The following is a 24,257-nucleotide window of genomic DNA, read 5'->3' as shown; positions in this document are numbered from 1 at the left end:
TGTGTTTAATGACAGCTCCGTGTGTGTGTTTAATGACAGCTCAGTGTGTGTGTGTGTGTGTGTGTGTGTTTAATGACAGCTCCGTGTGTGTGTTTAATGACAGCTCAGTGTGTGTGTTTAATGACAGCTAAGTGTGTATGTTTAATGACAGCTCAGTGTGTGTGTTTAATGACAGCTCAGTGAGTGTGATTAATGAGAGCTCAGTGTGTGTGTGTGTGTGTGTGTGTGTGTGTGTGTGTGTGTGTGTGTGTGTGTGTGTGTGTGTGTGTGTGTGTTTAATGCCAGCTCAGTGTTTGTGTGTTTAATGACAGCTCAGTGTGTGTGTTTAATGACAGCTCAGTGTGTATGTGTTTAATGGCAGCTCAGTGTGTGTGTTTAATGACAGCTCAGTGTGTGTGTTTAATGACAGCTCAGTGTGTGTGTGTGTGTGTGTGTGTGTGTGTGTGTGTGTGTGTGTGTGTGTGTGTGTGTGTGTGTGTGTTTAATGACAGCTCAGTGTGTGTGTTTAATGACAGCTCAGTGTGTGTGTGTTTAATGACAGCTCAGTGTGTGTGTTTAATGACAGCTCAGTGTGTGTGTTTAATGAAAGCTCAGTGTGTGTGTGTTTAATGACAGCTCAGTGTGTGTGTTTAATGACAGCTCAATGTGTGTGTGTGTTTAATGACATCTCAGTGTGTGTGTGTGTTTATGACAGCTCAGTCTGTGTGTGTGTTTAATGACAGCTCAGTGTGTGTGTGTTTAATGACAGTTCAGTGTGTGTGTTTAATGACAGCTCAGTGAGTGTGTTTAATGACAGCTCAGTGTATGTGTGTGTTTAAGGACAGCTCAGTGTGTGTGTGTGTGTGTGTGTGTGTGTGTGTGTGTGTGTGTGTGTGTGTGTGTGTGTGTGTGTGTGTGTGTGTGTGTTTAATGACAGCTCAGTGTGTGTGTGCTTGTGTGTTTAATGACAGCTCAGTGTGTGTGTTTAATGACAGCTCAGTGTGTGTGTTTATTGACAGCTCAGTGTGTGTGTTTAATGACAGCTCAGTGTGTGTGTGTGTTTAATGACAGCTCAGTGTGTGTGTGTTTAATGACAGCTCAGTGTGTGTGTTTAATGACAGCTCAGTGTGTGTGTGTGTTTTTAATGACAGCTCAGTGTGTGTGTGTTTAATGACAGCTCAATGTGTGTGTTTAATGACAGCTCAGTGTGTGTGTGTGTGTGTGTGTTTAATGACAGCTCCGTGTCTGTGTTTAATGACAGCTCAGTGTGTGTGTGTTCAGTGTGTGTGTTTAATGACAGCTCAGTGTGTGTGTGTTCAGTGTGTGTGTTTAATGTGTGTGTGTGTGTGTGTGTTTAATGACAGCTCAGTGTGTGTGTGTTTAATGACAGCTCAGTGTGTGTGTTTAATGACAGCTCTGTGTGTGTGTGTGTGTGTGTGTGTGTGTGTGTGTGTGTCTGTGTGTGTGTGTGTGTGTGTGTGTGTGTGTGTGTGTTTAATAACAGCTCAGTGTGTGTGTGTTTAATGACAGCTCAGTGTGTGTGTTTAATGACAGCTCAGTGAGTGTGTTTAATGACAGCTCAGTGTATGTGTGTGTTTAAGGACAGCTCAGTGTGTGTGTGTGTGTGTGTGTGTGTGTGTGTGTGTGTGTGTGTGTGTGTGTGTGTTTAATGACAGCTCAGTGTGTGTGTGTTTGTGTGTTTAATGACAGCTCAGTGTGTGTGTTTAATGACAGCTCAGTGTGTGTGTTTAATAACAGCTCAGTGTGTGTGTGTGTTTAATGACAGCTCAGTGTGTGTGTGTTTAATGACAGCTCAGTGTGTGTGTTTAATGACAGCTCAGTGTGTGTGTGTGTTTAATGACAGCTCAGTGTGTGTGTGTTTAATGACAGCTCAGTGTGTGTGTTTAATGACAGCTCAGTGTGTGTGTGTGTGTGTGTGTGTTTAATGACAGCTCCATGTGTGTGTTTAATGACAGCTCAGTGTGTGTGTGTTCAGTGTGTGTGTTTAATGTGTGTGTGTGTGTGTGTGTGTGTTTAATGACAGCTCAGTGTGTGTGTGTTTAATGACAGCTCAGTGTGTGTGTTTAATGACAGCTCAGTGTGTGTGTGTTTTATGACAGCTCAGTGTGTGTGTGTTTAATGACAGCTCAGTGTGTGTGTGTTTAATGACAGCTCAGTGTGTGTGTTTAATGACAGCTCAGTGTGTGTGTTTAATGACAGCTCAGTGTGTGTGTTTGTGTGTGTGTGTGTGTGTGTGTGTGTGTGTGTGTGTGTGTGTGTGTGTGTGTGTGTGTGTGTGAGAGTGTGTGTGTTTAATGACAGCTCAGTGTGTGTGTTTAATGACAGCTCAGTGTGTGTGTTTAATGACAGCTCAGCGTGTGTGTGTGTGTGTGTTTAATGACAGCTCAGTGTGTGTGTGTGTGTGTGTGTGTGTGTGTGTGTGTGTGTGTGTGTGTGTGTGTTTAATGACAGCTCAGTGTGTGTGTTTAATGACAGCTCAGTGTGTGTGTGTTTAATGACAGCTCAGTGTGTGTGTGTGTGTGTGTATGTGTGTGTGTGTGTGTGTTTAATGATAGCTCAGTGTGTGTGTTTAATGACAGCTCAGTGTGTGTGTGTTTAATGACAGCTCAGTGTGTGTGTGTGTTTAATGACAGCTCAATGTGTGTGTGTGTGTGTGTGTGTGTGTGTGTGTGTGTGTGTGTTTAATGACAGCTCAGTGTGTGTGTTTAATGACAGCTCAGTGTGTGTGTTTAATGACAGCTCAGTGTGTGTGTTTAATGACAGCTCAGTGTGTGTGTGTGTTTAATGACAGTTCAGTGTGTGTGTTTAATGACAGCTCAGTGAGTGTGTTTAATGACAGCTCAGTGTATGTGTGTGTTTAAGGACAGCTCAGTGTGTGTGTGTGTTTATGACAGCTCAGTGTGTGTGTGTGTTTAATGACAGCACAGTGTGTGTGTGTTTAATTACAGTTCAGTGTGTGTGTTTAATGACAGCTCAGTGTGTGTGTTTAATGTCAGCTCAGTGTGTGTGTGTGTTTAATGACAGCTCAGTGTGTGTGTGTTTAATGACAGTTCAGTGTGTGTGTTTAATGACAGCTCAGTGAGTGTGTTTAATGACAGCTCAGTGTATGTGTGTGTTTAAGGACAGCTCAGTGTGTGTGTGTGTTTATGACAGCTCAGTGTGTGTGTGTGTTTAATGACAGCAGAGTGTGTGTGTGTTTAATTACAGTTCAGTGTGTGTGTTTAATGACAGCTCAGTGTGTGTGTTTAATGACAGCTCAGTGTGTGTGTGTGTTTAATGACAGCTCAGTGTGTGTGTGTTTAATTACAGTTCAGTGTGTGTGTTTAATGACAGCTCAGTGAGTGTGTTTAATGACAGCTCAGTGTATGTGTGTGTTTAAGGACAGCTCAGTGTGTGTGTGTGTGTGTGTGTGTGTGTGTGTGTGTGTGTGTGTGTGTGTGTGTATGTGTGTGTGTGTGTGTGTGTGTGTGTGTGTGTGTGTGTGTGTTTAATGACAGCTCCGTGTGTGTGTTTAATGACAGCTCAGTGTGTGTGTGTGTGTGTGTGTGTTTAATGACAGCTCCGTGTGTGTGTTTAATGACAGCTCAGTGTGTGTGTGTTCAGTGTGTGTGTTTATTGACAGCTCAGTTTGTGTGTGTTCAGTGTGTGTGTTGTGTGTGTGTGTGTGTGTGTTTAATGACAGCTCAGTGTGTGTGTGTTTAATGACAGCTCAGTGTGTGTGTTTAATGACAGCTCAGAGTGTTTGTGTGTGTGTGTGTGTGTGTGTGTGTGTGTATGTGTGTGTGTGTGTGTGTGTGTGTGTGTGTGTGTGTGTGTGTGTGTGTGTTTAATGACAGCTCAGTGTGTGTGTGTGTTTAATGACAGCTCTGTGTGTGTGTTTAATGACAGCTCTGTGTGTGTGTTTAATGACAGCTCAGTGTGTGTGTTTAATGACAGCTCAGTGTGTGTGTGTTTGTGTGTTTAATGACAGCTCTGTGTGTGTGTTTAATGACAGCTCTGTGTGTGTGTTTAATGACAGCTCAGTGTGTGTGTTTAATGACAGCTCAGTGTGTGTGTGTTTAATGACAGCTCAGTATGTGTGTTTTATGACAGCTCAGTGTGTGTGTTTAATGACAGCTCTGTGTGTGTGTTTAATGACAGCTCAGTGTGTGTGTTTAATGACAGCTCAGTGTGTGTGTGTTTAATGACAGCTCAGTATGTGTGTTTAATGACAGCTCAGTGTGTGTGTTTAATGACAGCTCAGTGTGTGTGTTTAATGACAGCTCAGTGTGTGTGTGTGTTTAATGACAGTTCAGTGTGTGTGTTTAATGACAGCTCAGTGAGTGTGTTTAATGACAGCTCAGTGTATGTGTGTGTTTAAGGACAGCTCAGTGTGTGTGTGTGTTTATGACAGCTCAGTGTGTGTGTGTGTTTAATGACAGCATAGTGTGTGTGTGTTTAATTACAGTTCAGTGTGTGTGTTTAATGACAGCTCAGTGTGTGTGTTTAATGACAGCTCAGTGTGTGTGTGTGTTTAATGACAGCTCAGTGTGTGTGTGTTTAATGACAGTTCAGTGTGTGTGTTTAATGACAGCTCAGTGAGTGTGTTTAATGACAGCTCAGTGTATGTGTGTGTTTAAGGACAGCTCAGTGTGTGTGTGTGTTTATGACAGCTCAGTGTGTGTGTGTGTTTAATGACAGCACAGTGTGTGTGTGTTTAATTACAGTTCAGTGTGTGTGTTTAATGACAGCTCAGTGTGTGTGTTTAATGACAGCTCAGTGTGTGTGTGTGTTTAATGACAGCTCAGTGTGTGTGTGTTTAATGACAGTTCAGTGTGTGTGTTTAATGACAGCTCAGTGAGTGTGTTTAATGACAGCTCAGTGTATGTGTGTGTTTAAGGACAGCTCAGTGTGTGTGTGTGTGTGTGTGTGTGTGTGTGTGTGTGTGTGTGTGTGTGTGTGTGTGTGTGTGTGTGTGTGTGTGTTTAATGACAGCTCAGTGTGTGTGTGTTTGTGTTTTTAATGACAGCTCAGTGTGTGTGTGTTTAATGACAGCTCAGTGTGTGTGTTTAATGACAGCTCAGTGTGTGTGTTTAATGACAGCTCAGTGTGTGTGTGTGTGTGTGTGTGTGTGTGTGTTTAATGACAGCTCCGTGTGTGTGTTTAATGACAGCTCAGTGTGTGTGTGTTCAGTGTGTGTGTTTATTGACAGCTCAGTGTGTGTGTGTTCAGTGTGTGTGTTTAATGTGTGTGTGTGTGTGTGTTTAATGACAGCTCAGTGTGTGTGTGTTTAATGACAGCTCAGTGTGTGTGTTTAATGACAGCTCAGTGTGTGTGTGTGTGTGTGTGTGTGTGTGTGTGTGTGTGTGTGTGTGTGTGTGTGTGTGTGTGTGTGTTTAATGACAGCTCAGTGTGTGTGTGTGTTTAATGACAGCTCTGTGTGTGTGTTTAATGACAGCTCTGTGTGTGTGTTTAATGACAGCTCAGTTTGTGTGTTTAATGACAGCTCAGTGTGTGTGTGTTTGTGTGTTTAATGACAGCTCTGTGTGTGTGTTTAATGACAGCTCTGTGTGTGTGTTTAATGACAGCTCAGTGTGTGTGTTTAATGACAGCTCAGTGTGTGTGTGTTTAATGACAGCTCAGTATGTGTGTTTTATGACAGCTCAGTGTGTGTGTTTATTGACAGCTCTGTGTGTGTGTTTAATGACAGCTCAGTGTGTGTGTTTAATGACAGCTCAGTGTGTGTGTGTTTAATGACAGCTCAGTATGTGTGTTTTATGACAGCTCAGTGTGTGTGTTTTATGACAGCTCAGTGTGTGTGTGTTTAATGACAGCTCAGTATGTGTGTTTTATGACAGCTCAGTGTGTGTGTTTTATGACAGCTCAGTGTGTGTGTTTTATGACAGCTCAGTGTGTGTGTTTAATGACAGCTCAGTATGTGTGTTTTATGACAGCTCAGTGTGTGTGGCGTCTATATTCTCTGAGAGTACGTGGGCTACATTTTCTGACGTCGACAAAAATGTATGCAGATGATGTAAGCAGAGCATAATGTAATAGCCAAGGGACCTGATGCACGCTGCAGTATGTATAAATTATTACAAACAGTAACCAAACTGCTCCTAACTGCCCTGGCCTCCTGACTGTGTGTTACGTGCTGAGTGTCCTCTCCTCTGTTCCAGGACCTGTTGTTCAGTGCTTGTGGTCTGAGTGTCCTCTCCTCTGTTCCAGGACCTGTTGTTCAGTGCTTGTGGTCTGAGTGTCCTCTCCTCTGTTCCAGGACCTGTTGTTCAGTGCTTGTGGTCTGAGTGTCTTCTCCTCTGTTCCAGGACCTGTTGTTCAGTGCTTGTGGTCTGAGTATTCTCTCTACCATCATCTGTACTCTCTCTACTGTCACCTGTAGTATACACATCTTCTCACTGGACCTAGTGCACCTGGTGAGTCTACGCACGCACGCACGCACGCACGCACGCGCACACACACACACACACACACACACACACACACACACACACACACACACACACACACACAGACAATATTTTCTTTATCCATCCCTTATGATTTCTCCCCTCCTCTATCTCTGTTTGTTTCTCTCTAGCTCGCCCCGCACCGCTCTCGCTCCGTCAACCCAGAATGCACCACTCCTCAGGACGCCTTCCTGACCAACATCATGGACTTTGAGGAGTTTGTCCCGCCCATTCCTCCGCCCCCCTACTACCCCCCTGAATACACCTGCAGCTCTGAGACAGACGCACAGAGGTAATAACACACACACAGGTAGCCTGAAGGTTAGAGCGTTGGGGTTGCTGGTTCGAATTCCAGACCTGACAAGGTGATAAATATGTTGCTGTGCCCTTGAGCATTGCACTTAACCCTAATTGCTCCAGGTGCGCTGGACAATGGTGACCCTGGCTGTGACCCCACTCCCTGCGTGTGTCTCAGGGGGAGTTGGGATATGCAAGAAACACATTTGTTACAGTTTTTCTTCAATTGCTAACAAGCATTGGTCAATACTGAAGCCACTTTTTCAAAACTCTTCACAGAGTCTGCATTACCAACATGCATCTTGGCCAAACACTTAATCTCACCTCCAAAACTCACTCAAACCACCAAAACACTTCATACATGTCTCAAAATAAGCTTGTTTGACCATAACACTGGCAACAGTTCTCACACAGAAAGCATACATTGTCACTCATAACACACTGACCTCAAAACACTAACAGGGAGCATTACATACATTATCAACTTTTCTCTTTGAAGTTTGAATGTTTGTCACATAAATCAGTATTTCATTAAAGAATAAGAATAACACCTTTTCACTTTATTGACTGTACTAAAATATATGTAACACGAATGAATCAGAAATGCAGCAATTTGCTTAAATAACCTTAATTTTTTCTATATCTTTGCAAATAGTAATTTACTTATAAAAAATAAAAAGTTGAAACAAAAAATCAAATTCGAGAAATTCCAGGGCTGCAATAATAATTACAAAAAACCATCATCAACATGTTTAGTATAATCACTCACACTGTACAGTACTGTGAGGGTTCTAGTCCTCATCATGTATAGTATAATCACTCACACTGTACAGTACTGTGAGGGTTCTAGTTCTCATCAACATGTATAGTATAATCACTCACACTGTACAGTACTGTGAGGGTTCTAGTTCTCATCAACATGTAGTATAATCACTCACACTGTACAGTACTGTGAGGGTTCTAGTTCTCATCAACATGTATAGTATAATCACTCACACTGTACAGTACTGTTAGGGTTCTAGTTCTCATCAACATGTATAGTATAATCACTCACACTGTACAGTACTGTGAGGGTTCTAGTTCTCATCAACATGTATAGTATAATCACTCACACTGTACAGTACTGTGAGGGTTCTAGTTCTCATCAACATGTATAGTATAATCACTCATACTGTACAGTACTGTGAGGGTCCTAGTTCTCATCAACATGTATAGTATAATCACTCACACTGTACAGTACTGTGAGGGTTGTAGTTCTCATCAACATGTATAGTATAATCACTCATACTGTACAGTACTGTGAGGGTTCTAGTTCTCATCAACATGTATAGTATAATCACTCACACTGTACAGTACTGTGAGGGTTCTAGTTCTCATCATGTATAGTATAATCACTCACACTGTACAGTACTGTGCGGGTTCTAGTTCTCATCAGCATGTATAGTATAATCACTCATACTGTACAGTACTGTGAGGGTTCTAGTTCTCATCAACATGTATAGTATAATCACTCATACTGTACAGTTCTGTGAGGGTTCTAGTCCTCATCATGTATAGTATAATCACTCATACTGTACAGTACTGTGAGGGTTCTAGTTCTCATCAACATGTATAGTTTAATCACTAATACTGTACAGTTCTGTGAGGGTTCTAGTCCTCATCATGTATAGTATAATCACTCATACTGTACAGTACTGTGAGGATTCTAGTTCTCATCAACATGTATAGTATAATCACTCATACTGTACAGTACTGTGAGGGTTCTAGTTATCATCAACATGTATAGTATAATCACTCATACTGTACAGTTCTGTGAGGGTTCTAGTCCTCATCATGTATAGTATAATCATTCATACTGTACAGTACTGTGAGGGTTCTAGTTCTCATCAACATGTATAGTATAATCACTCATACTGTACAGTACTGTGAGGGTTCTAGTTCTCATCAACATGTAGTATAATCACTCATACTGTACAGTACTGTGAGGGTCCTAGTTCTCATCAACATGTATAGTATAATCACTCACACTGTACAGTACTGTGAGGGTTCTAGTTCTCATCAACATGTATAGTATAACACTCATACTGTACAGTACTGTGAGGGTTCTAGTTCTCATCAACATGTATAGTATAATCACTCATACTGTACAGTACTGTGAGGGTTCTAGTTCTCATCAACATGTATAGTATAATCACTCACACTGTACAGTACTGTTAGGGTTCTAGTTCTCATCAACATGTATAGTATAATCACTCACACTGTACAGTACTGTGAGGGTTCTAGTTCTCATCAACATGTATAGTATAATCACTCACACTGTACAGTACTGTGAGGGTTCTAGTTCTCATCAACATGTATAGTATAATCACTCATACTGTACAGTACTGTGAGGGTCCTAGTTCTCATCAACATGTATAGTAAAATCACTCACACTGTACAGTACTGTGAGGGTTGTAGTTCTCATCAACATGTATAGTATAATCACTCATACTGTACAGTACTGTGAGGGTTCTAGTTCTCATCAACATGTATAGTATAATCACTCATACTGTACAGTACTGTGAGGGTTCTAGTTCTCATCAACATGTATAGTATAATCACTCACACTGTACAGTACTGTGAGGGTTATAGTTCTCATCAACATGTATAGTATAATCACTCATACTGTACAGTACTGTGAGGGTTCTAGTTCTCATCAACATGTATAGTATAATCACTCATACTGTACCGTACTGTGAGGGTTGTAGTTCTCATCAACATGTATAGTATAATCACTCACACTGTACAGTACTGTGAGGGTTCTAGTTCTCATCAACATGTATAGTATAATCACTCACACTGTACAGTACTGTGAGGGTTCTAGTTCTCATCAACATGTATAGTATAACACTCATACTGTACAGTACTGTAAGGGTTGTAGTTCTCATCAACATGTATAGTATAATCACTCATACTGTACAGTACTGTGAGGGTTGTAGTTCTCATCAACATGTATAGTATAATCACTCATACTGTACAGTACTGTGAGGGTTGTAGTTCTCATCAACATGTATAGTATAATCACTCACGCTGTACAGTACTGTGAGGGTTGTAGTTCTCATCAACATGTATAGTATAATCACTCATACTGTACAGTACTGTGAGGGTTCTAGTTCTCATCAACATGTATAGTATAATCACTCATACTGTACAGTACTGTGAGGGTTCTAGTTCTCATCAACATGTATAGTATAATCACTCATACTGTACAGTACTGTGAGGGTTCTAGTTCTCATCAACATGTATAGAATAATCACTCATACTGTACAGTACTGTGAGGGTTCTAGTTCTCATCAACATGTATAGTATAATCACTCACACTGTACAGTACTGTGAGGGTTCTAGTTCTCATCAACATGTAGTATAATCACTCATACTGTACAGTTCTGTGAGGGTTCTAGCCCTCATCATGTATAGTATAATCATTCATACTGTACAGTACTGTGAGGGTTCTAGTTCTCATCAACATGTATAGTATAATCACTCATACTGTACAGTACTGTGAGGGTTCTAGTTCTCATCAACATGTAGTATAATCACTCATACTGTACAGTACTGTGAGGGTCCTAGTTCTCATCAACATGTATAGTATAATCACTCACACTGTACAGTACTGTGAGGGTTCTAGTTCTCATCAACATGTATAGTATAACACTCATACTGTACAGTACTGTGAGGGTTGTAGTTCTCATCAACATGTATAGTATAATCACTCATACTGTACAGTACTGTGAGGGTTGTAGTTCTCATCAACATGTATAGTATAATCACTCACACTGTACAGTACTGTGAGGGTTCTAGTTCTCATCAACATGTATAGTATAATCACTCATACTGTACAGTACTGTGAGGGTTCTAGTTCTCATCAACATGTATAGTATAATCACTCATACTGTACAGTACTGTAAGGGTTCTAGTTCTCATCAACATGTATAGTATAATAACTCATACTGTACAGGACTGTGAGGGTTCTAGTTCTCATCAACATGTATAGCATAATCACTCATACTGTACAGTACTGTGAGGGTTCTAGTTCTCATCAACATGTATAGTATAATCACTCATACTGTACAGTACTGTGAAGGTTCTAGTTCTCATCAACATGTATATTATAATCACTCATACTGTACAGTACTGTGAGGGTTCTAGTTCTCATCAACATGTATAGTATAATCACTCATACTGTACCGTACTGTGAGGGTTGTAGTTCTCATCAACATGTATAGTATAATCACTCATACTGTACAGTACTGTGAGGGTTCTAGTTCTCATCAACATGTAGTATAATCACTCATACTGTACAGTACTGTGAGGGTCCTAGTTCTCATCAACATGTATAGTATAATCACTCACACTGTACAGTACTGTGAGGGTTCTAGTTCTCATCAACATGTATAGTATAATCACTCATACTGTACAGTACTGTGAGGGTTGTAGTTCTCATCAACATGTATAGTATAATCACTCACACTGTACAGTACTGTGAGGGTTCTAGTTCTCATCAACATGTATAGTATAATAACTCATACTGTACAGTACTGTGAGGGTTCTAGTTCTCATCAACATGTATAGTATAATCACTCATACTGTACAGTACTGTGAGGGTTCTAGTTCTCATCAACATGTATAGTATAATCAGTCATACTGTACAGTACTGTGAGGGTTCTAGTTCTCATCAACATGTATAGTATAATCACTCATACTGTACAGTACTGTGAGGGTTCTAGTTCTCATCAACATGTATAGTATAATCACTCATACTGTACAGTACTGTGAGGGTTCTAGTTCTCATCAACATGTATAGTATAATCACTCATACTGTACAGTACTGTGAGGGTTCTACTTCTCATCAACATGTATAGTATAATAACTCATACTGTACAGTACTGTGAGGGTTCTAGTCCTCATCATGTATAGTATAATCATTCATACTGTACAGTACTGTGAGGGTTCTAGTTCTCATCAACATGTATAGTATAATCACTCATACTGTACAGTACTGTGAGGGTTCTAGTTCTCATCAACATGTAGTATAATCACTCATACTGTACAGTACTGTGAGGGTCCTAGTTCTCATCAACATGTATAGTATAATCACTCATACTGTACAGTACTGTGAGGGTTGTAGTTCTCATCAACATGTATAGTATAATCACTCATACTGTACAGTACTGTGAGGATTCTAGTTCTCATCAACATGTATAGTATAATCACTCATACTGTACAGTACTGTGAGGGTTCTAGTTCTCATCAACATGTATAGTATAATCACTCATACTGTACAGTACTGTGAGGGTTCTAGTTCCCATCAACATGTATAGAATAATCACTCATACTGTACAGTACTGTGAGGGTTCTAGTTCTCATCAACATGTATAGTATAATCACTCATACTGTACAGTTCTATGAGGGTTCTAGTCCTCATCATGTATAGTATAATCATTCATACTGTACAGTACTGTGAGGGTTCTACTTCTCATCAACATGTATAGTATAATAACTCATACTGTACAGTACTGTGAGGGTTCTAGTCCTCATCATGTATAGTATAATCATTCATACTGTACAGTACTGTGAGGGTTCTAGTTCTCATCAACATGTATAGTATAATCACTCATACTGTACAGTACTGTGAGGGTTCTAGTTCTCATCAACATGTAGTATAATCACTCATACTGTACAGTACTGTGAGGGTCCTAGTTCTCATCAACATGTATAGTATAATCACTCATACTGTACAGTACTGTGAGGGTTGTAGTTCTCATCAACATGTATAGTATAATCACTCATACTGTACAGTACTGTGAGGATTCTAGTTCTCATCAACATGTATAGTATAATCACTCATACTGTACAGTACTGTGAGGGTTCTAGTTCTCATCAACATGTATAGTATAATCACTCATACTGTACAGTACTGTGAGGGTTCTAGTTCCCATCAACATGTATAGAATAATCACTCATACTGTACAGTACTGTGAGGGTCCTAGTTCTCATCAACATGTATATTATAATCACTCATACTGTACAGTACTGTGAGGGTTGTAGTTCTCATCAACATGTATAGTATAATCACTCACACTGTACAGTACGGTGAGGGTTCTAGTTCTCATCAACATGTATAGTATAATCACTCATACTGTACCGTACTCTGAGGGTTGTAGTTCTCATCAACATGTATAGTATAATCACTCACACTGTACAGTACTGTGAGGGTTCTAGTTCTCATCAACATGTATAGTATAATCACTCACACTGTACAGTACTGTGAGGGTTCTAGTTCTCATCAACATGTATAGTATAACACTCATACTGTACAGTACTGTGAGGGTTGTAGTTCTCATCAACATGTATAGTATAATCACTCATACTGTACAGTACTGTGAGGGTTGTAGTTCTCATCAACATGTATAGTATAATCACTCACACTCTACAGTACTGTGAGGGTTCTAGTTCTCATCAACATGTATAGTATAATCACTCATACTGTACAGTACTGTGAGGGTTCTAGTTCTCATCAACATGTATAGTATAATCACTCATACCGTACAGTACTGTAAGGGTTCTAGTTCTCATCAACATGTATAGTATAATAACTCATACTGTACAGTACTGTGAGGGTTCTAGTTCTCATCAACATGTATAGTATAATCACTCATACTGTACAGTACTGTGAGGGTTATAGTTCTCATCAACATGTATAGTATAATCACTCATACTGTACAGTACTGTGAGGGTTCTAGTTCTCATCAACATGTATAGTTTAATCACTCATACTGTACAGTACTGTGAGGGTTCTAGTTCTCATCAACATGTATAGTATAATCACTCATACTGTACAGTACTGTGACGATTCTAGTTCTCATCAACATGTATAGTATAATCACTCATACTGTACAGTACTGTGAGGGTTCTAGTTCTCATCAACATGTATAGTATAATCACTCATACTGTACAGTACTGTGAGGATTCTAGTTCTCATCAACATGTAGTATAATCACTCATACTGTACAGTACTGTGAGGGTCCTAGTTCTCATCAACATGTATAGTAAAATCACTCATACTGTACAGTACTGTGAGGGTTGTAGTTCTCATCAACATGTATAGTATAATCACTCATACTGTACAGTACTGTGAGGGTTCTAGTTCTCATCAACATGTATAGTATAATCACTCATACTGTACAGTACTGTGAGGGTTCTAGTTCCCATCAACATGTATAGAATAATCACTCATACTGTACAGTACTGTGAGGGTTCTAGTTCTCATCAACATGTATAGTATAATCACTCATACTGTACAGTTCTATGAGGGTTCTAGTCCTCATCATGTATAGTATAATCACTCATACTGTACAGTACTGTGAGGGTTCTAGTTCTCATCAACATGTATAGTATAATCACTCATACTGTACAGTACTGTGAGGGTTGTAGTTCTCATCAACATGTATAGTATAATCACTCATACTGTACAGTACTGTAAGGGTTCTAGTTCTCATCAACATGTATAGTATAATAACTCATACTGTACAGTACTGTGAGGGTTCTAGTTCTCATCAACATGTATAGTATAATCACTCATACTGTACAGTACTGTGAGGGTTCTAGTTCTCATCAACATGTATAGTATAATCAGTCATACTGTACAGTACTGTGAGGGTTCTAGTTCTCATCAACATGTATAGTATAATCACTCATACTGTACAGTACTGTGAGGGTTCTAGTTCTCATCAACATGTATAGTATAATCACTCATACTGTACAGTACTGTGAGGGTTCTAGTTCTCATCAACATGTATAGTATAATCACTCATACTGTACAGTACTGTGAGGGTTCTAGTTCTCATCAACATGTATAGTATAATAACTCATACTGTACAGTACTGTGAGGGTTCTAGTCCTCATCATGTATAGTATAATCATTCATACTGTACAGTACTGTGAGGGTTCTAGTTCTCATCAACATGTATAGTATAATCACTCATACTGTACAGTACTGTGAGGGTTCTAGTTCTCATCAACATGTAGTATAATCACTCATACTGTACAGTACTGTGAGGGTCCTAGTTCTCATCAACATGTATAGTATAATCACTCATACTGTACAGTACTGTGAGGGTTGTAGTTCTCATCAACATGTATAGTATAATCACTCATACTGTACAGTACTGTGAGGATTCTAGTTCTCATCAACATGTATAGTATAATCACTCATAATGTACAGTACTGTGAGGGTTCTAGTTCTCATCAACATGTATAGTATAATCACTCATACTGTACAGTACTGTGAGGGTTCTAGTTCCCATCAACATGTATAGAATAATCACTCATACTGTACAGTACTGTGAGGGTTCTAGTTCTCATCAACATGTATAGTATAATCACTCATACTGTACAGTTCTATGAGGGTTCTAGTCCTCATCATGTATAGTATAATCATTCATACTGTACAGTACTGTGAGGGTTCTAGTTCTCATCAACATGTATAGTATAATCACTCATACTGTACAGTACTGTGAGGGTTCTAGTTCTCATCAACATGTAGTATAATCACTCATACTGTACAGTACTGTGAGGGTCCTAGTTCTCATCAACATGTATAGTATAATCACTCATACTGTACAGTACTGTGAGGGTTGTAGTTCTCATCAACATGTATAGTATAATCACTCATACTGTACAGTACTGTGAGGATTCTAGTTCTCATCAACATGTATAGTATAATCACTCATACTGTACAGTACTGTGAGGGTTCTAGTTCTCATCAACATGTATAGTATAATCACTCATACTGTACAGTACTGTGAGGGTCCTAGTTCTCATCAACATGTATAGTATAATCACTCATACTGTACAGTACGGTGAGGGTTCTAGTTCTCATCAACATGTATAGTATAATCACTCATACTGTACAGTACTGTGAGGGTTCTAGTTCTAATCAACATGTAGTATAATCACTCATACTGTACAGTACTGTGAGGGTCCTAGTTCTCATCAACATGAATATTATAATCACTCATACTGTACAGTACTGTGAGGGTTGTAGTTCTCATCAACATGTATAGTATAATCACTCACACTGTACAGTACTGTGAGGGTTCTAGTTCTCATCAACATGTATAGTATAATCACTCACACTGTACAGTACTGTGAGGGTTCTAGTTCTCATCAACATGTATAGTATAACACTCATACTGTACAGTACTGTGAGGGTTGTAGTTCTCATCAACATGTATAGTATAATCACTCATACTGTACAGTGCTGTGATTGTTGTAGTTCTCATCAACATGTATAGTATAATCACTCACACTGTACAGTACTGTGAGGGTTCTAGTTCTCATCAACATGTATAGTATAATCACTCATACTGTACAGTACTGTGTGGGTTCTAGTTCTCATCAACATGTATAGTATAATCACTCATACCGTACAGTACTGTAAGGGTTCTAGTTCTCATCAACATGTATAGTATAATAACTCATACTGTACAGTACTGTGAGGGTTCTAGTTCTCATCAACATGTATAGTATAATCACTCATACTGTACAGTACTGTGAGGGTTCTAGTTCTCATCAACATGTATAGTATAATCACTCATACTGTACAGTACTGTGAGGGTTCTAGTTCTCATCAACATGTATAGTTTAATCACTCATACTGTACAGTACTGTGAGGGTTCTAGTTCTCATCAACATGTATAGTATAATCACTCATACTGTACAGTACTGTGACGATTCTAGTTCTCATCAACATGTATAGTATAATCACTCATACTGTACAGTACTGTGAGGGTTCTAGTTCTCATCAACATGTATAGTATAATCACTCATACTGTACAGTACTGTGAGGATTCTAGTTCTCATCAACATGTAGTATAATCACTCATACTGTACAGTACTGTGAGGGTTCTAGTTCTCATCAACATGTATAGTATAATCACTCATACTGTACAGTACTGTGAGGGTTCTAGTTCTCATCAACATGTATAGTATAACACTCATACTGTACAGTACTGTGAGGGTTGTAGTTCTCATCAACATGTATAGTATAATCACTCATACTGTACAGTACTGTGAGGGTTCCAGTTCTCATCAACATGTATAGTATAATCACTCATACTGTACAGTACTGTGAGGGTTCTAGTTCTCATCAACATGTATAGTATAATCACTCATACTGTACAGTACTGTGAGGATTCTAGTTCTCATCAACATGTAGTATAATCACTCATACTGTACAGTACTGTGAGGGTTCTAGTTCTCATCAACATGTATAGTATAATCACTCATACTGTACAGTACTGTGAGGGTTCTAGTTCTCATCAACATGTATAGTATAATCACTCATACTGTACAGTACTGTGAGGGTTCTAGTTCTCATCAACATGTATAGAATAATCACTCATACTGTACAGTACTGTGAGGGTTCTAGTTCTCATCAACATGTATAGTATAATCACTCATACTGTACAGTTCTGTGAGGGTTCTAGTCCTCATCATGTATAGTATAATCATTCATACTGTACAGTACTGTGAGGGTTCTAGTTCTCATCAACATGTATAGTATAATCACTCATACTGTACAGTACTGTGAGGGTTCTAGTTCTCATCAACATGTATAGTATAATCACTCATACTGTACAGTACTGTGAGGGTTCTAGTTCTCATCAACATGTATAGTATAATCACTCATACTGTACAGTACTGTGAGGGTTGTAGTTCTCATCAACATGTATAGTATAATCACTCACACTCTACAGTACTGTGAGGGTTCTAGTTCTCATCAACATGTATAGTATAATCACTCATACTGTACAGTACTGTGAGGGTTCTAGTTCTCATCAACATGTATAGTATAATCACTCATACCGTACAGTACTGTAAGGGTTCTAGTTCTCATCAACATGTATAGTATAATAACTCATACTGTACAGTACTGTGAGGGTTCTAGTTCTCATCAACATGTATAGTATAATCACTCATACTGTACAGTACTGTGAGGGTTATAGTTCTCATCAACATGTATAGTATAATCACTCATACTGTACAGTACTGTGAGGGTTCTAGTTCTCATCAACATGTATAGTTTAATCACTCATACTGTACAGTACTGTGAGGGTTCTAGTTCTCATCAACATGTATAGTATAATCACTCATACTGTACAGTACTGTGACGATTCTAGTTCTCATCAACATGTATAGTATAATCACTCATACTGTACAGTACTGTGAGGGTTCTAGTTCTCATCAACATGTATAGTATAATCACTCATACTGTACAGTACTGTGAGGATTCTAGTTCTCATCAACATGTAGTATAATCACTCATACTGTACAGTACTGTGAGGGTCCTAGTTCTCATCAACATGTATAGTATAATCACTCATACTGTACAGTACTGTGAGGGTTGTAGTTCTCATCAACATGTATAGTATAATCACTCATACTGTACAGTACTGTGAGGATTCTAGTTCTCATCAACATGTATAGTATAATCACTCATACTGTACAGTACTGTGAGGGTTCTAGTTCTCATCAACATGTATAGTATAATCACTCATACTGTACAGTACTGTGAGGGTTCTAGTTCCCATCAACATGTATAGAATAATCACTCATACTGTACAGTACTGTGAGGGTTCTAGTTCTCATCAACATGTATAGTATAATCACTCATACTGTACAGTTCTATGAGGGTTCTAGTCCTCATCATGTATAGTATAATCACTCATACTGTACAGTACTGTGAGGGTTCTAGTTCTCATCAACATGTATAGTATAATCACTCATACTGTACAGTACTGTGAGGGTTGTAGTTCTCATCAACATGTATAGTATAATCACTCATACTGTACAGTACTGTAAGGGTTCTAGTTCTCATCAACATGTATAGTATAATAACTCATACTGTACAGTACTGTGAGGGTTCTAGTTCTCATCAACATGTATAGTATAATCACTCATACTGTACAGTACTGTGAGGGTTCTAGTTCTCATCAACATGTATAGTATAATCAGTCATACTGTACAGTACTGTGAGGGTTCTAGTTCTCATCAACATGTATAGTATAATCACTCATACTGTACAGTACTGTGAGGGTTCTAGTTCTCATCAACATGTATAGTATAATCACTCATACTGTACAGTACTGTGAGGGTTCTAGTTCTCATCAACATGTATAGTATAATCACTCATACTGTACAGTACTGTGAGGGTTCTAGTTCTCATCAACATGTATAGTATAATAACTCATACTGTACAGTACTGTGAGGGTTCTAGTCCTCATCATGTATAGTATAATCATTCATACTGTACAGTACTGTGAGGGTTCTAGTTCTCATCAACATGTATAGTATAATCACTCATACTGTACAGTACTGTGAGGGTTCTAGTTCTCATCAACATGTAGTATAATCACTCATACTGTACAGTACTGTGAGGGTCCTAGTTCTCATCAACATGTATAGTATAATCACTCATACTGTACAGTACTGTGAGGGTTGTAGTTCTCATCAACATGTATAGTATAATCACTCATACTGTACAGTACTGTGAGGATTCTAGTTCTCATCAACATGTATAGTATAATCACTCATACTGTACAGTACTGTGAGGGTTCTAGTTCTCATCAACATGTATAGTATAATCACTCATACTGTACAGTACTGTGAGGGTTCTAGTTCCCATCAACATGTATAGAATAATCACTCATACTGTACAGTACTGTGAGGGTTCTAGTTCTCATCAACATGTATAGTATAATCACTCATACTGTACAGTTCTATGAGGGTTCTAGTCCTCATCATGTATAGTATAATCATTCATACTGTACAGTACTGTGAGGGTTCTAGTTCTCATCAACATGTATAGTATAATCACTCATACTGTACAGTACTGTGAGGGTTCTAGTTCTCATCAACATGTAGTATAATCACTCATACTGTACAGTACTGTGAGGGTCCTAGTTCTCATCAACATGTATAGTATAATCACTCATACTGTACAGTACTGTGAGGGTTGTAGTTCTCATCAACATGTATAGTATAATCACTCATACTGTACAGTAATGTGAGGATTCTAGTTCTCATCAACATGTATAGTATAATCACTCATACTGTACAGTACTGTGAGGGTTCTAGTTCTCATCAACATGTATAGTATAATCACTCATACTGTACAGTACTGTGAGGGTCCTAGTTCTCATCAACATGTATAGTATAATCACTCATACTGTACAGTACGGTGAGGGTTCTAGTTCTCATCAAAATGTATAGTATAATCACTCATACTGTACAGTACTGTGAGGGTTCTAGTTCTCATCAACATGTAGTATAATCACTCATACTGTACAGTACTGTGAGGGTCCTAGTTCTCATCAACATGAATATTATAATCACTCATACTGTACAGTACTGTGAGGGTTGTAGTTCTCATCAACATGTATAGTATAATCACTCACACTGTACAGTACTGTGAGGGTTCTAGTTCTCATCAACATGTATAGTATAATCACTCATACTGTACAGTACTGTGTGGGTTCTAGTTCTCATCAACATGTATAGTATAATCACTCATACCGTACAGTACTGTAAGGGTTCTAGTTCTCATCAACATGTATAGTATAATAACTCATACTGTACAGTACTGTGAGGGTTCTAGTTCTCATCAACATGTATAGTATAATCACTCATACTGTACAGTACTGTGAGGGTTCTAGTTCTCATCAACATGTATAGTATAATCACTCATACTGTACAGTACTGTGAGGGTTCTAGTTCTCATCAACATGTATAGTTTAATCACTCATACTGTACAGTACTGTGAGGGTTCTAGTTCTCATCAACATGTATAGTATAATCACTCATACTGTACAGTACTGTGACGATTCTAGTTCTCATCAACATGTATAGTATAATCACTCATACTGTACAGTACTGTGAGGGTTCTAGTTCTCATCAACATGTATAGTATAATCACTCATACTGTACAGTACTGTGAGGATTCTAGTTCTCATCAACATGTAGTATAATCACTCATACTGTACAGTACTGTGAGGGTTCTAGTTCTCATCAACATGTATAGTATAATCACTCATACTGTACAGTACTGTGAGGGTTCTAGTTCTCATCAACATGTATAGTATAACACTCATACTGTACAGTACTGTGAGGGTTGTAGTTCTCATCAACATGTATAGTATAATCACTCATACTGTACAGTACTGTGAGGGTTCCAGTTCTCATCAACATGTATAGTATAATCACTCATACTGTACAGTACTGTGAGGGTTCTAGTTCTCATCAACATGTATAGTATAATCACTCATACTGTACAGTACTGTGAGGATTCTAGTTCTCATCAACATGTAGTATAATCACTCATACTGTACAGTACTGTGAGGGTTCTAGTTCTCATCAACATGTATAGTATAATCACTCATACTGTACAGTACTGTGAGGGTTCTAGTTCTCATCAACATGTATAGTATAATCACTCATACTGTACAGTACTGTGAGGGTTCTAGTTCTCATCAACATGTATAGAATAATCACTCATACTGTACAGACTGTGAGGGTTCTAGTTCTCATCAACATGTATAGTATAATCACTCATACTGTACAGTTCTGTGAGGGTTCTAGTCCTCATCATGTATAGTATAATCATTCATACTGTACAGTACTGTGAGGGTTCTAGTTCTCATCAACATGTATAGTATAATCACTCATACTGTACAGTACTGTGAGGGTTCTAGTTCTCATCAACATGTATAGTATAATCACTCATACTGTACAGTACTGTGAGGGTTCTAGTTCTCATCAACATGTAAAGTATAATCACTCATACTGTACAGTACTGTGAGGGTTCTAGTTCTCATCAACATGTATAGTATAATCACTCATACTGTACAGTACTGTGACGATTCTAGTTCTCATCAACATGTATAGTATAATCACTCATACTGTACAGTACTGTGAGGGTTCTAGTTCTCATCAACATGTATAGTATAATCACTCATACTGTACAGTACTGTGAGGATTCTAGTTCTCATCAACATGTATAGAATAATCACTCATACTGTACAGTACTGTGAGGATTCTAGTTCTCATCAACATGTAGTATAATCACTCATACTGTACAGTACTGTGAGGGTTCTAGTTCTCATCAACATGTATAGTATAATCACTCATACTGTACAGTACTGTGAGGGTTCTAGTTCTCATCAACATGTATAGTATAACACTCATACTGTACAGTACTGTGAGGGTTGTAGTTCTCATCAACATGTATAGTATAATCACTCATACTGTACAGTACTGTGAGGGTTCCAGTTCTCATCAACATGTATAGTATAATCACTCATACTGTACAGTACTGTGAGGGTTCTAGTTCTCATCAACATGTATAGTATAATCACTCATACTGTACAGTACTGTGAGGATTCTAGTTCTCATCAACATGTAGTATAATCACTCATACTGTACAGTACTGTGAGGGTTCTAGTTCTCATCAACATGTATAGTATAATCACTCATACTGTACAGTACTGTGAGGGTTCTAGTTCTCATCAACATGTATAGTATAATCACTCATACTGTACAGTACTGTGAGGGTTCTAGTTCTCATCAACATGTATAGAATAATCACTCATACTGTACAGTACTGTGAGGGTTCTAGTTCTCATCAACATGTATAGTATAATCAATCATACTGTACAGTACTGTGAGGATTCTAGTTCTCATCAACATGTATAGTATAATCACTCATACTGTACAGTGCTGTGATTGTTGTAGTTCTCATCAACATGTATAGTATAATCACTCACACTGTACAGTACTGTGAGGGTTCTAGTTCTCATCAACATGTATAGTATAATCACTCATACTGTACAGTACTGTGTGGGTTCTAGTTCTCATCAACATGTATAGTATAATCACTCATACCGTACAGTACTGTAAGGGTTCTAGTTCTCATCAACATGTATAGTATAATAACTCATACTGTACAGTACTGTGAGGGTTCTAGTTCTCATCAACATGTATAGTATAATCACTCATACTGTACAGTACTGTGAGGGTTCTAGTTCTCATCAACATGTATAGTATAATCACTCATACTGTACAGTACTGTGAGGTTTCTAGTTCTCATCAACATGTATAGTTTAATCACTCATACTGTACAGTACTGTGAGGGTTCTAGTTCTCATCAACATGTATAGTATAATCACTCATACTGTACAGTACTGTGACGATTCTAGTTCTCATCAACATGTATAGTATAATCACTCATACTGTACAGTACTGTGAGGGTTCTAGTTCTCATCAACATGTATAGTATAATCACTCATACTGTACAGTACTGTGAGGATTCTAGTTCTCATCAACATGTATAGTATAATCACTCATACTGTACAGTACTGTGAGGGTTCTAGTTCTCATCAACATGTATAGTATAATCACTCATACTGTACAGTACTGTGAGGGTTCTAGTTCTCATCAACATGTATAGTATAACACTCATACTGTACAGTACTGTGAGGGTTGTAGTTCTCATCAACATGTATAGTATAATCACTCATACTGTACAGTACTGTGAGGGTTCCAGTTCTCATCAACATGTATAGTATAATCACTCATACTGTACAGTACTGTGAGGGTTCTAGTTCTCATCAACATGTATAGTATAATCACTCATACTGTACAGTACTGTGAGGATTCTAGTTCTCATCAACATGTAGTATAATCACTCATACTGTACAGTACTGTGAGGGTTCTAGTTCTCATCAACATGTATAGTATAATCACTCATACTGTACAGTACTGTGAGGGTTCTAGTTCTCATCAACATGTATAGTATAATCACTCATACTGTACAGTACTGTGAGGGTTCTAGTTCTCATCAACATGTATAGAATAATCACTCATACTGTACAGTACTGTGAGGGTTCTAGTTCTCATCAACATGTATAGTATAATCACTCATACTGTACAGTTCTGTGAGGGTTCTAGTCCTCATCATGTATAGTATAATCATTCATACTGTACAGTACTGTGAGGGTTCTAGTTCTCATCAACATGTATAGTATAATCACTCATACTGTACAGTACTGTGAGGGTTCTAGTTCTCATCAACATGTATAGTATAATCACTCATACTGTACAGTACTGTGAGGGTTCTAGTTCTCATCAACATGTAAAGTATAATCACTCATACTGTACAGTACTGTGAGGGTTCTAGTTCTCATCAACATGTATAGTATAATCACTCATACTGTACAGTACTGTGACGATTCTAGTTCTCATCAACATGTATAGTATAATCACTCATACTGTACAGTACTGTGAGGGTTCTAGTTCTCATCAACATGTATAGTATAATCACTCATACTGTACAGTACTGTGAGGATTCTAGTTCTCATCAACATGTATAGAATAATCACTCATACTGTACAGTACTGTGAGGATTCTAGTTCTCAT

The 24,257-nt window shown here is 38.4% G+C and overlaps 1 protein-coding gene across 2 annotated transcripts in view; it reads left to right on the top strand.

The window, feature by feature from the left end:
* LOC129842338 (protein ENTREP3-like) overlaps nucleotides 1-24,257 on the top strand; it is a 192,656-nt gene that overhangs the window by 62,740 nt on the left and 105,659 nt on the right. For both annotated transcript variants that reach the window (XM_055910857.1, XM_055910858.1), the window contains 2 exons: nucleotides 6,306-6,413; nucleotides 6,578-6,738. In XM_055910857.1, the coding sequence (XP_055766832.1) occupies nucleotides 6,306-6,413; nucleotides 6,578-6,738 (269 nt within the window). The remainder of the gene's footprint in view (nucleotides 1-6,305; nucleotides 6,414-6,577; nucleotides 6,739-24,257) is intronic.

The sequence above is a fragment of the Salvelinus fontinalis genome, unplaced genomic scaffold (assembly GCF_029448725.1).
Source record: "Salvelinus fontinalis isolate EN_2023a unplaced genomic scaffold, ASM2944872v1 scaffold_0033, whole genome shotgun sequence".
Classification (NCBI taxonomy): Eukaryota; Metazoa; Chordata; class Actinopteri; order Salmoniformes; family Salmonidae; genus Salvelinus; species Salvelinus fontinalis.
This window is presented reverse-complemented; position numbering and strand designations above follow the sequence as displayed.